General features: G+C 40.3%; 1 protein-coding gene across 4 annotated transcripts; it reads left to right on the plus strand.

Annotated features, from left to right (window-relative positions):
* Nucleotides 1-410: 410 nt before the first annotated feature.
* On the plus strand, nt 411-13,373 carry LOC111574953 (RNA-binding protein 6). Of its 4 annotated transcripts, none has more exons than XM_055010747.1 (23): nt 411-517; nt 1,233-1,306; nt 1,927-3,466; nt 3,564-3,653; nt 3,764-3,833; nt 4,740-4,813; nt 7,532-7,606; nt 8,211-8,502; nt 8,643-8,800; nt 8,907-9,007; nt 9,100-9,169; nt 9,275-9,335; nt 9,429-9,487; nt 9,571-9,691; nt 9,905-10,002; nt 10,859-11,203; nt 11,298-11,447; nt 11,695-11,760; nt 11,988-12,215; nt 12,302-12,376; nt 12,460-12,554; nt 12,690-12,741; nt 12,815-13,373. In XM_055010747.1, exons 2-23 carry the CDS (start codon nt 1,254-1,256, stop codon nt 12,908-12,910), a joined length of 3,969 nt encoding a protein of 1,322 aa, XP_054866722.1. In that variant the 5' UTR covers nt 411-517; nt 1,233-1,253; the 3' UTR covers nt 12,911-13,373. The 4 variants fall into 4 exon arrangements, with proteins under 4 accessions (XP_054866722.1, XP_023135565.2, XP_035808531.2 ...); XM_023279797.3 differs by having other exon boundaries at nt 12,818-13,373; XM_035952638.2 differs by having other exon boundaries at nt 9,278-9,335.
* The last annotated feature ends 269 nt before the right edge of the window (nt 13,374-13,642 follow it).

Below are 13,642 nucleotides of genomic sequence, written 5' to 3' on the forward strand. Positions count from 1 at the left end.
ACATTAATATTTAAACTATGCAAAATTCTTAGTCATAATGACTTAGATAGATAGATAGATAGATAGATAGATAGATAGATAGATAGATAGATAGATAGATAGATAGATAGATAGATAGATAGATAGATAGATAGATAGATAGATAGATAGATAGATAGATAGATATTTTAAAAAAGGCACACAACTTGTGCACTAAGAGCTGTTAAGATTGAAATACGAGTCATGGGAGGATTTTTATGGTTAGCTGAATATACATTTTTTGGGGTTTGAACATTTTTATGGTTTCCCGTCTAATGGAGCTTACAATGAACAGAATATGACAGTTACTGTACTTAACAACCACTAGATGGCAGCATTTCGCTCTACATACATATAATACAACGAAGAAGAAGATTCTGTTGGAGAACCGTAGAAGAAGAAGGTTCGTCTCCATTTTTTACATCACTTCGTTGGATCCATCTACGGTTTGGCCGAAAAACCTCCGCAAAATCAACCTTGAGCCCAAATAGCAAAAAAGGTGGGGTTTTCATGAATAAAAAAATATTTAAGTGATAACGGTTTTATTGAGAGTCAGTAAAGGAAGCTACTGAGCGGCCAGCTAACGCAAATACACCGTCTTTTCAATGTTAGCCGAGTAACGTTAGCTCTGATAGCGTCAGCTCTGATCCGCCTCTGATCCGTTGGGCTAAGGTTTGCTTTAATGAGCTGTCCGATCCAAATGTGCTAAAATCTGCATTTCAATTCGCTCGGTTCCGTTGAATTCCTGTGAAGTGCAGTCATTTACAACTCTGACGTTGTTTGTTTGTGTTGTGGCGTACATTTGGAAGGCCTAGTGAGAGCTATAATTAGCAGGCCACCCTTCTGTGAGCCACCATTAACAATCACACCACCCACTGTTATTGATCTCATGTTTGACGTATGCAGCCATCTTTTAATAATCCTCACTGTTGCACCAAGAGAACACACCGCCGTATAAACATATAAACGAGCATGTTTATGTGGATCAGTCTAATTTAGAGTTATTGCATGTCAAAATTCAATTTCTTGTCAAATTTGTTGTTACGGACAAGTCACATGTGGTGCACTCATCACTCATGGTTCAGGCCATTTGGGTTCTGTAAAGCATCTTAAGACAATCTGAAGTGTAATTTATCGCTATTTATATATAAAACTGAATTGAATTGCATCATCTACCGTCACATAATGATGCAAACTGTTAATCTTCTCTCCAGATAGGATACTGACTTGCAAGCATGTGGGATGGACCAGGGCCAGGGCAAGGACCACGGGGAGGACCACCCTTTCGGTAATCAAGCATCATTTGATCACAGGCATTGCTTTAAGACAAATTTCAGCTTAGCAGTAAGAAAGAATTTTTTTTTTCACTAACCTCACCATAGAGCTGCCACAATTAATCAATTCATTGTCAGTTATTAGATTAATCATCAACTATTTTGGTAACTGATTAATTGTATAGAGTAATTTTAAATTAAAAAACACAAATTCTCTAATTCCAGCTTCTTTACTCTGAATGTTTTCTCATTTCTTCACTCCACTATGACAGTAAACTGAACGTCTACCATTTCTGACATTTTATAGGCCAAGCAACTAATCAATAATTTAAAAAATGAACTGACAGATTAATCGACAGTGAAGGTAATTATTAGTTGCAGCCTTACTGCAACTACTAGTACCTCCTGTAGTACTGTTTGCAAATTGTTGGGAATATGGTATCACTACATCGTATTACTATGCTTTATTCATATTTTTAGTCACTCATTAGATTTTCTGTTGATCAGATTGTGTTACCTACTTTAAGGCTTTATCTTTTTTTAACCCTTTGTATTATTTTGTTCTAAGGTTTGTTCTTTGGTCATGTGCTTTTTATTCGAATCAGTAGCCTAATATGTTATTTTTTTATTTCAGTGGTGATCACCGTGGAGAAATGTTTGGGGGCAGAGATCACCCCATGCCAGATTACAGAGGTAGAGATGGGATGAACATGGGCCCAATGGGTCACATGGGCCCAAGACCTATAGATATACCACCCATGGACATAAGGAGGATGGATGGGCCTTCCATGAGGGGGCGAGATATGGACCCACGTGATATGCGAGGAAGAGAGCCAAACAGAGATTTCTTCAGACCTGGAGATGAGCCTGACTTCAGTCTTAGAAGACACTATGAAGTTTCCATTAGAGACAAACTTATGAATTCTTCTGGTTTCTCAGGGCCAGGCAGGAATTCAGTAGACATGGGAGGGAGGGGTATGCCAGCACGGGAACCAAACAACAGATTTATGGACATGAGAGACAGAGAGTCATTTAATTACGACATGCCACAGTTCAACAGTCCTAATATTGATGGAAGACGAGGGTTTCCCATGGACCGAATGGAGCGAAATGATGAATTTCGGGACACGCATGACAGGCCCCAAATGAGCATTGGTGACTCCAACCGCTTTGATATGGACTTGCCTCCACGTGAAAGGAGAATGATGGACACTGATAGAAGGGGGGGGCCACCTTTTAATCCAAGAGGTGGGTTTGATTCTGATATGGATTTCAGAAATCGCCCTGGACCATCGGGTGAATTTAGAGGTAGAGATCGATCTCCTTTAAAATTTGGCAACAGTGATGTCCCTGCAGTTGACAGGGTGAGACCAGACATGTCATCAGATATTCCTCAGAGGACAGAGTTTATGGGCACAAGAGATGGTGCTGGTAAGAGAGAGTATCAAGATTCAAGCGGCAGCCCACTCATGGATTATCGGAGTGGTGAAGAGATGACACTCGCAGAAGAGTGGAAGAACCGTCGGAAGGACAAGAATCCTTTCTACAACATGGGTAAAGGTATGGGAGGTGCGCCTGAACCAAGTTTTCCCGTAGGTTTTGGACGAGATACAAATGTTAGGGATCCACCACCTTTTCAGGAGAGGGATAAGTCTCCTATTGACTTTCCAGGGAAAGATGTTGGCTTTCACCGTGGTGACCACTTTCCTGCTATGGGTCTACCACCAATTGGCAGCAAAGGGTCACGAGACCATCCCCTCCCAGAAATGGTTCCCTTAACTGGCCCTCTTGGTAGAGAAAATGAGGGTAAACACTGGCTTGGAGAAAGGGACCCGAAGCATATTCAGAAAAAATCAAATCATGATGAAAGGCTCCCTTACAATCAAGAGAAGAATCAGCCCTCCCAAGAGATTCAGGAGCCAAATGATTGCTTTAAACAAATGAAAGATATGCCACACAGTGAAGGACCTGGCAGGGGTAAGCTTGGAACAGAACATGATTTCCAAAGTAACAGCACGGTACAGGCAAGAGACCAAGACTACAGGGACATTGATTATAGAACGGGGTCCGGTAGGGTGTTTGAATACAAACACGAAGAACTTCATGCACCAGAGAAACTCCTCAAAGAGTCGAAACCCATCACAGCTTCAAAGTTTAGTGATTCTGGTTCTCAGGTATGTTGTGTTTTTTTTTTGTCACCAGTATTTGATTGAAAGTTCTGTTTGTATTCTTTTAATACTATTTTAATGTTTCATGACACTTCTCTGAAAGGATCAAGATTACAGGAATGCATCAGTGGAAGACAAAGTCTCCAATATTATATCCGTAACTGGTATTCCAAAGACTGCCACAATGGAGCAGGTAATCAAACAGAACAGCAGAATTGTTTTTAATTATTCTAGTTACCAAACTATGTTGGTAGTAGTTGCGGCTATGGCTTAACTCCCCCAATTTGATGTTTTCTTCTGCAGATTCTTGGTGCCTTCGCAGTCCGTGATGGTGTGCCAATGCAGGGGATGAAAATCAAAAATGTTGTGCCAGGTATGAATTAAGTTTCTTTGTGGGACTGTTTGGGGCAGTTGTTCGCCAACATGTCCCTCGACATTTCGCTTTTACGACGTTCGAACCTCCGCATTCTTTTTTTCCTTACATTCTTGGTTGCTTTTGGTGTTGGTGGTCTGTGTGAACTCGCTCAGTAAAGAAAGAAGGGGGGTTTCTGTTCTGCCATCCTTTTTCATGCCTAAGGATGTGTGGTCATTGTCAGCAATTAGAGGATGTACCTAGGACTCAACATTAGCAGCTTTTGGATAGCGATACTCAGTGTTTGTCACAAAAGATCTGTGACAAGTGACTCTCTGAATGTGTCCGTCAGACACACTTTTTCTAAGCACTCTGAGAAAAGAAGTCAGCTAACCTGAAAACCCTGGGAACTGCCTTGCTAGTGCTTTGTTCATCCTGCTGATCCAAACATCTGCTTAGAGTGAGTTTTCCTCAGTGGATCGCTGTACACACGTTGCCTACATGATGCCAAGCCTTTTTGTGAAGGTTATGTATCAATTTTTCACGAAACTATCAAAGCAGCGTTACAGACAGGCGTGCTTTTTTTAATTTGATACAAACATGAATTGCAAATTTTTCTGTCTCCATGATGCAAACTACGCAAATGTTCACTGCCAATGGTCTGGAATATCTGTCTGTTGAGGCTTGGCTTTATCAAAGCCTTTCATGGCAAAGTCTGTTATGATGTCAGTCATCAGAAGACTGACTAGAAAAAGAGCAAAAACAAAATGTTTTCCTGAAAAGGTATGTGTGTCAGTAGGGGTGTAAATATTCGCTCGCACTGATCTTCATGTATTCACGAATGCTTTCTTTTATGTTTCAGTGGGTGACTGTCATTACTGGCATTGACTAACAAAAACCCATCTGTATTTCAAATGCTGTCCCCAGGTTACAGCTACGATATGGCCTATGTGGAGTTTTTAAACCTCGAGGATGCAGTCCACTTCATGGAGTCCAACAAGGTGGCCCATCCTCGTCACTCTGCGAAGGCCGTCTCTCCCATCAGGATTACGAGGGGTTGAGAGGGCATTTAGTAGATGGGGGAGGGAGAGAACTTGGGAGGAGTTACTGTTATTTTTAGTGAACTACAGTTGGTTGAGGAGATGAAGATGTCAGATGCTGATAGTTACAAGTTACCTATTTAGTACTTTTGAGAACTTTAAAAATATTAATTCTCAACTGTGCCTGTGCACATTTAGACATCAACTGGTTTTCATCCTGTTGATTTCAAACCTTACCTTTTCAAGATTTCAGCTGCAAGTTGCCTAACCCTGGAATGTATTTAACGAGAAAATACAGATTTTTAGAGGAGAAAATTGTTCGTTTCTATAGGATTATCAAACAGTTAAGAGGTTTTAACATTTAATGAAGAGTTAAGGAAAATTTTGACAATTGTACTGGTGCTTGCAGCACTTTGACGCCTTTGAGTCATAAAATGTAGGTTTCACATTGCACAACCTATGAATATGTTTCTGTTTCAAGAATGCTATGACAGTAATAATTTGTTCGTCATCAGTCAAAATGCTTAAAATGTTAACAATAGGAATGTTGTATTTGAACTTCAAAATTATCTGACAGGAATTTAATCTCAGGGCCTTGCTGGAGGATGTTGCATTGTTTTCCAGAAAAGGTTTAGGCAAGTGCACCTTTTCCACCAAAGGTCGCTGTGTTTGTATACGTCTACATTGCAGACTTTTTAGCTACGCCAGCAGCTTTGCTGTGATTCTAGTTGGCTCTGATTGGTTGCACTTTGGTGCAAATTGTAACATCTCAACTATTAGGTGCAGTGTCTTAAAAATCTGTAATTTTTCATGTTTCCCAGAGGATGAATCAGATTTTGATCTTCTGACATTTCCTCTTGGGAAGCTCTGAGATTCACTTTGAGTTTTTTGTCTCAACAACTATTAATTGGATTACCTTTAAATTTGGTACAGTTGACTATGGTGTCCAGGACATTCATCCGAATGACTTCAGTGATTCCATGACTTCTTCTGGCACTGCCTTGAGTTTGACAGGTGTGGTACAGATGTTCTTCATCCTTCTGGACTTTATTTTTCCTTTGACTTTGGATCTAGTGCCAAAATTGGGTCAAAATTTCAGTTTGTCCCCTTCTTTGGCTTGTTGATCTAACAGTTTGGTTTTCTTTACAGTGAGCATTATGGCTTCACAAGGCTTCTAGCGCAGCTGCAGACGCTAAGTCTTGTTTACAAGTTTCTGCGGCATTCCTTCTGTGGAAAAGTTAATTCACAAATTCTCTTCTGGTCATCTGGGACTTTCCCAAAGGGTGCATATTCTCTTGATGGTATTCTCTTGAACTCATCAGTGAATTTTGGGGTATTTCGGTCATCTTCGGATTGCGTGGAGCAATTTGTGAACAAAGTTTACATCTTGACTTATTGAACGTGATCTTCAGCGCTGAACAGGACTGCTTTGATCATATTTATGAAAATTATAAAATAAGGTCAAGCGCTTTCTCTTGGTAGATGGGATCAGTCAGTGTGTTGCTGAAATATGTAGCGGTTTGCCTGTCTGCTGTTTCTTTTAGTTCATTGGATGATTGTGTTCTACTTAATTTTCACTATGACTTTATTTTTTTTTTGTTCTACAGCTGGTGATAGGCCAGTGTAAAAACTAGATGATGTTGTTAGTTGTGTGGTTGGTACGTTTGCCATCATCAAAGATTTGACCACCTGCTTTGAAACAGTCATGAGAGGTTAAAGATCACTCTAGTTTGGTTCTTTTTTATTTTTATTTTTTTGATGTTTGGGGACCAAGACAGCCAGTTATGTGCTCACATTTATGACTTTGATGGTTAATTACATTTTGTGCAAGAGATACTCTGGAATTAATCTGTATGGATTTGCATTTACATTTGATGCACACAGCCTAGATCAGAATTATGGATCTTAGGCACGGTACTGCCTTTTTTTGAAATACATTTAGACTCACCGTGACTTTTCCTTGGAAACAGCTCATATCGTTTTATGCAAATACAGTCCATTGCTGCAGATGGGGTATTTACAATTTTACTGTTTGGTTTGTACATCTTATTCGCTGAGGACGTGGTTCTCATTTGGGAGTATGAAGTGTTTTTTGTTTTTTCTCTCTCCTTGAAACATTGCTCTGTGGACAAGACTCTTCTAGTACAGGAGTGCTTATAATACAGCTGATTGATTTAAAGAAAAAAAATCAACTATTTTAACGATTGATGAAGTGTGTCTTTTTTTTAATTGCAAGTTGCTCAGAATTTTCACTTTCTTTTTCTTGAGTGATAGAGATTTGTATTCCTTTGGGTGTTGGTTGGACAAAAAAAGCTATTTCAGGATCTCATGTTCGGCTTCAGAAAACTGATGGGTATTTTTCGCAATCCTCTGACACGTTATGGACCAAACTATTATTTTTTATTGTTACATTAGATGGCAGTCTGGCAATAAATATAATCCTACGTTTCAGCCCTAATTTGTTGTCCCCTTGAAACTAGCCAAGTATAGGGGCACGTGGCCTACATGTAGGGTGGTCAAGGACCTGGGCTTTCCACACTACCATAAGTGTTGGCCCAGTTATCCTCAGCATTGGAGAGGAGGGCTAAGCCTGCCACAGTGCATGTCACTGGTATTATTTTAGCCATGAGTTACTAGTTTAGTATAATGCTGATTTGGCATTTTCTGTTCTTCTTTCAGGGATCCCTAAAGGTTGGCACTAGAACAACTTGCATGACGTATATCCAGCCAGACGACTGTGAAAGAGGTGTTCATGTGAGTGTAATAACAGAAAGTGATTTTCTTTTTTATTCCCAGTGAACAAAACAGATATTTGAGTGATAGTTTGATCACCTTATAAATAATGTGTTGAACAAAGTGACCTGTCTTACAACAGTGTTTGTGGTTAATTTATTATAATTCCCACAGTATTGTTCAGTAACATTACTATAACGGAATATTTCACATGCGTTTCTCTTGGAAATACAGATATCAGTCATTGATTTCTTCATTCTCATCAATTCTTAGCCGTTCTTCCTGAACAAATAGGACAAAAATTGACCTGGAATTGAACATAAAATGCACAGACAGAGTAAGTGGTGAGTTTGCATTAACTGCAAACAGCAGAGCAGAGGACACAATGACTTCTCACTAAAGTAAATCATACATGATGTATTTGTAAAACAAGGGAAAGCAGAAGTAAAAGTTTGTCTCTAATAGTAGCTTGTTCTAGACAGTTGGCCTCTAGTTGAGTAAATAGAAAGCCCCAACAAGTTAAGAGTTTAAGTCCAACAATTTACTGTATATTGTCACCATATTTTTTACTGTACTCGTTTAAAAGTAGTTAAAATTTGCCTTTGTTCCTGTCCTTTTGAATCAGGAATCAGATCACAAAGTACCTCAACTCAAGGAGCCCCAGTTGTCCAGATCAGATCAACCTTTAGAAGAGTTGAAGACAAACATGAATGGCTCTAAGCCAAAAGGTCCTATGGAGTCGGTGCCCCACAGCCAGTGGCAGCGTAACTCTGACCTGACTCCAGAGGCCTGGCAGCAGCAGGTGGACCAGCAGCTCCAGCAGCAAGAAATGGAACAACAGGCAGAGTCTTGGAACAACCGCAACCCTCCTCATCACAGTTCACATCAATCCGACTCTGTATTCAGAGACAGCAAAAGTATGTTGACCTGAGCTCTTTGTTTTTTATACCTCTAGTCTATCCAATTGGTTTCCAATCTGTGCATATGTTTGTTCAGTTATGGACTATTATAACTTATAATTGAGTCAAGTAAACATTATTTCTTTTCACTCTCACAGCCATGATAATAAAGAATGTGAAGCCTACCACCACAGTAGAGACTATCCTGAAAGCCTTGGATCCCTTTGCATATCTGGATGAGAGGAACGTTCGCCTAGTGAAGGCCAAGCCGCCTGGAGCAAAGTGCTTCTGCTTTGTTGACATGGATTCCCATGAGGTATCGATGGATATCAGTGAACCCAGTTTCCTGCTGTTAATTTCATGTATATGTGGTGTTTGTGATTTGCCCAGTGTCCAGCTCATAACATTGTCTTCTTTTGTAGCAAGTGACACGTCTGGTTGAGCTCCTCACTAAACCCAGGCCCCTTTACATTGATGGAGTCAGAGTTTATGCTGAGGTTGCCAAACCTCTGAAAAACCAAAAGTAAGTCCACCATGTTGTGAAGGTTTTCTTCCCGGTCTTGTTCACTAGAAAAATCTTGTCTAATTTGTTCTTTTGGTTTCTATCTGTTTCAGTTTCAGAAGAGATTTTGATAAACCAAACACTTCTATCCTTGGTTTTCCACCTGACACCAGCATAGTGGGGGTAAGTTGCCATCTTAGTTTTGCACCACTTTACAAAATTAATGAGAAGATGTGAATGGTCAGATCGCTGAGACAACTTGTGTACTTTTGTTTTTTGCTATTCCAGCAGTCCCCGCAGTACTTGCCACCTGTGCAGCCACCTGCTGGTGCTCCTCCAGGGATTCAAGGTGATTCCTCAAATACGTATTCTTGTGTCTTTTGTCCCCAATTTCACCTTTACATAACTTTGACACAAATTGGTCTCACTTTTTTGTCACCAGGTGATTTAATGGCTGGCAGCACTAATCCTGCTCTGTCATCAGACCCCAGCATTAACCAGGTAGGTTACAAACCAAAAAGCAAAAATGTATATATTTTCTCTTAAATCTGCACACTTAACTGTACTTCTTCAATGTTGTATAGGGAGCTGGCTATGTTGAAACTCCACCTGTGGATCCGTCGTACCAGGGTGTTACACCTCACATGCCCCCAGAATTAGCTGGGATGACTGCCACCACAGAGGGATCACAGGCCTACGTTTATGGTAAGAAAAAACACCTCAAGTTTACATTTATTTAAAATTAGTAATGTTTATTAGATATTAAGTATTTAACAGTCCCACTGCAGTGCAGAATAACACATCTATCATAAATACAGTGTTTATGCTTTATATTAAAATACTTTTTACTTTCAACAATCAATGCACCTAGTATTCATAATTAATGTTAATGATATATATTTGTCATACTTCTTCCAGGCTCTGATAATCCAGACACGACCAACTACCTGTACGATGCCACGTCAGGCTTCTATTACGATCCAGAGACGACGCTGTACTACGATCCTAACTCTAGGGTGAGAATGCAATGCATCGGTGACTCCATGGTTTCTCTAGCCTATGAGTTGGCAAAAGTGTAGCTGTGGAGATGCAGTGTTGTTTAAATGTATGCTGCAATCAGTAACCTTAGATAAAGTAAGGGCCCATTCTTGGCTCTCCGTGTCTGTGTAGTGTAGTGGTCGAACGTAACACAGGATATCTGGAGAAATACTGTGTTTGGACTCCACTGATGGAAAACCTGCATAAAAATCTGTGGTGACTACTTGAATTACAACTCTTTAAATGATGATGTTAAAATAAGTGGAAACTCCTCGAACAGTCTGTCCTCTAGCATGCAAACATTTGTTTGAAGCACCACTTATTTCCTGGCACATGTGGAGTCTGCATGGTCACAAATTTTGGACAGCAAATGAATGTTCACAAAGAAAATTTACATGACACGTACCCCTGAAGACATGTCTACAGAAAGTACGAATTGGCCTCAACTGTACATCTGAGACATGCATGCTGTCTTCAGCAGTTTTTGTAGAGGATGTGCATTACAGCTATGAGTTGTGGTTCCTTCGCACAGTGAAATCATACATCCAGCACTTCACACTTTATGTTGGTGAACTGTTTGTCTGCTGTGTTTTTTCTGTCTGTTTTCTTGGTTCAGGACTGTGCAGACCAGTAACATGTGGACTTAAACAGCTAGCATAATCTGATCAATTGACCAACAATTGATTGTGACAAGGAAGTGTTTATAATGAGTCCTTGATCAGACAGCAAAGACGACAAATTGGGCCTATATCTGCACAAAGTAGTCAGCCTGTAGTCACCATGAATGTGTTTGAACTAAGTTGTCTGTCTCCGTTTTCACCATTTTTTTTGTAGTATTTCTACAACGCTCAAACCCAGGAGTACATGTACTGGGATGCTGTGTCGAAGACCTACATCCCAGTTCCAGGAGGTAGCCCTGCAGAAACCCAACCCATGGCCATGACTGCTGAAGACCAGGCCATTCTTTCCAACCCAGCAGCAGATGCTCCTCTAGAAATGAAGAAGCCGGTGCCACCCCAGGCTTCTACAGCTCCTTCAGCAGTCCCTGTTCCGGCTGTTGGCCCCCCTTCGGAGCTTGCCACAACATCTATAGCGGCTCCTGACAAAAGGGAAGATGACGACTCCGCTAAAAAGGACAAAGAGAAGGACGAGAAGCCGAGAAGTCTTGCTGCCGTTAAGGTAGGATCTATGCATTGATATCACCACACAAACTATTTAATACCTACTGCTGTGGAGGGCAAATCGGTAAGAAATATGTTGTTGCTAACTGCAGATCATGAAAGATATGGAGCGGTGGGCAAAGATCCAGAATCGTCAAAAGGAAAGCGTCCGTGCTCCATCTCCAGTGCTGAAGACTGGAATGGATGACGATAAGAGGCAGTCGAAGTCAGCTGATGCTGGTTTTGCCATTTTTGAGAGGAAGGTTAGAAACTCACATCTAATCATAAGATTGCCTTACAATGAATGCAGTTATAACCGCTACTTGTTTCTGCAGTGTTCTGATTGTTTTCGTTGTATTCTTTGTTAATATCGTATTTTCTAAGTCTTTATTTAATGTCTACTGTTGCACGAAGAGAGAGTAATGATATTTCGATTCTTGGTATGTCATGTACATATTGAAGAATTGACAAGAAAGCTGCCTTTGACTTTGACTTTTGACTTGTCCACAGATCTCTGGTGGAGATGATCTTTTTAAGAAGCCTCTTGCTCCCCCTAAGAAAGATGAAAAATCAAAGGTAAGAATCCTTTCCACTTAAATCATATTCAAGTGTGTTGTGTTGACCTGTTTAATTATACCTCCATTATCTTTGGTTGCTTGCTTCAGTGTGTCTTTTTAATCTTCTTACAGTAATGAAGCAAACTGGATTAATCAGTTTTTTGTTTGTTTTTTTTTTAAAAAGGAAGTTTATTCTTGTTACCACTGGGATAGCTTAGATTAATGTTTTTCCACTTTGTTTCTCAGCGTCCGATGGGCTCCCTGGGTCTGCTGGCATCAGACTATGCAGCTGGAAGCGATGAAGAGGTGGAAGAAGATAAGGATGAGGCAGCTAAAAGCATTCAGGGCAACCAGCCAGAAGACAAGGACGACAAACTGACGGACTGGAAGAAGATGGCTTGTCTTCTGTGTAGGAGACAGTTCCCCAACAAGGATGCTCTAATCCGCCACCAGCAGCTGTCTGACCTGCACAAAGTACTGTCTTTTAAGCTATCAATGAACATGAGTTGACAGTGATGCGACAGATTCAGCCTGTGATACTTGTATTATTGTCTCAACAGCAAAATATGGAGATCCACCTCAAGATCAAGAGGTCAAAGAAGGAATTAGAGGCGTTGGAGAACCAGGAAAAAGAAGTAAGTGACACTGATGGAGTGAGAATGTTTTCTCAGCATCATGCTGCGAGTTGGTTATTAAAAGTAAAATGTGTCCTCCACAGCTGAATGCCAGAGAGGCTTCTAGATCACCAGAACAGAAAAGAAGAAAACACCACCAACAGCCGCAGCATCATAATGCCTGGGCAGGAAGCTCCAGGTACGCTTTAGTTGCAAATGTTTCATGTGACTGAAATGGGAAGCAAAGGAGAGTTCTTTTTTAATTTTTTTAAATTGTTTTTATAAGCGATGCTTCACTTTATATTGTGTCTAACAGTTTGTTCTTTATGCTTAGGGACGTGAACAAAGGCAGTGACAGGCCTGGTTTAGGGGCTGAATCTGTGCCGGTAGGTTTAAAGTTTCATTGAAAGAGTGTTCCTTGTTTCTTTATTAAACCTAACATTGCATTCTTTTGTGTAGCAGAGAAAGAAGAAAGAGCCAGTCGTTTGGGACAATACCACCTACAAACAAGCAGTGCGCAAGGCCATGTTTGCACGGTTCAAGGAACTTGAGTGATCTCATCTGAACACACCTCACTTTGATATGTGAAATCTTAATGACATGCTTGCTCACCTTGGCATGAGAAAATCCTTTTGACTGCCATGGACATTATTACTGTGTAGAGCAACAGTTTTCTACACTGTGACAAAGGGACAAATTATGTGGCCTGAACACCACATGACAAGGCTACAGTGGAACTAAAGTGTCGAAAACGAGAATTATTTGACGTCCTCAACGATGGATTTTAAATGGAAAGAGTTATATCATCCTGTTGATTTGAGTATTTTTGCCCATGTTTTTTGTGTGGCCTGTATGTACAATTTGTGAAACGTGACCAGACTGTCTTTTTTTTTCCTTAAATGATTCTGTCATGCTGGCCACAGATACATTTTATTTTAAAACTGATTGATTTATACATTTTCATGTGTTGAACTTGCAATATTTTGTGCACATTTTAAGTAAAAAAAAAAAAAACCCACAGAGTAACTTTTCAACGTGTTTAATTGTATGCTTTTTTTAAGTACATACGTCTTCTGACAGCTAGATGGCAGCATGATGCCATGCTTTGGTTTGTACTGTTCTGGCGCATCCAAGGGAGATTACGAAACCAAATTATCAGTGTTCCTTTGATGTATTTATCAAGTTAAAGGGACAAAAATCACTTGATGTCTATGTGCAATTGGCCTTCAGTACCCGAGACACCAGTAAAAGCTGGTGGTGTAGCTTTATGTATTTTCTGCCAGTCAC

The sequence above is a fragment of the Amphiprion ocellaris genome, chromosome 5 (genome assembly GCF_022539595.1).
Source record: "Amphiprion ocellaris isolate individual 3 ecotype Okinawa chromosome 5, ASM2253959v1, whole genome shotgun sequence".
NCBI classification, from domain to species: domain Eukaryota; kingdom Metazoa; phylum Chordata; class Actinopteri; family Pomacentridae; genus Amphiprion; species Amphiprion ocellaris.

What these genes read in the sequence shown, in the direction of transcription:
- LOC111574953 (XM_055010747.1), top strand. Translation starts at nt 1,254, where the DNA reads ATGTGGGATGGACCAGGGCCAGGGCAAGGACCACGGGGAGGACCACCC. An exon ending in TTGCCATTTTTGAGAGGAAG is followed by an intron (nt 11,448 to 11,694) that starts GTTAGAAACTCA and finishes ACTTGTCCACAG; the next exon opens with ATCTCTGGTGGAGATGATCT. An exon ending in AGCTGTCTGACCTGCACAAA is followed by an intron (nt 12,216 to 12,301) that starts GTACTGTCTTTT and finishes TTGTCTCAACAG; the next exon opens with CAAAATATGGAGATCCACCT.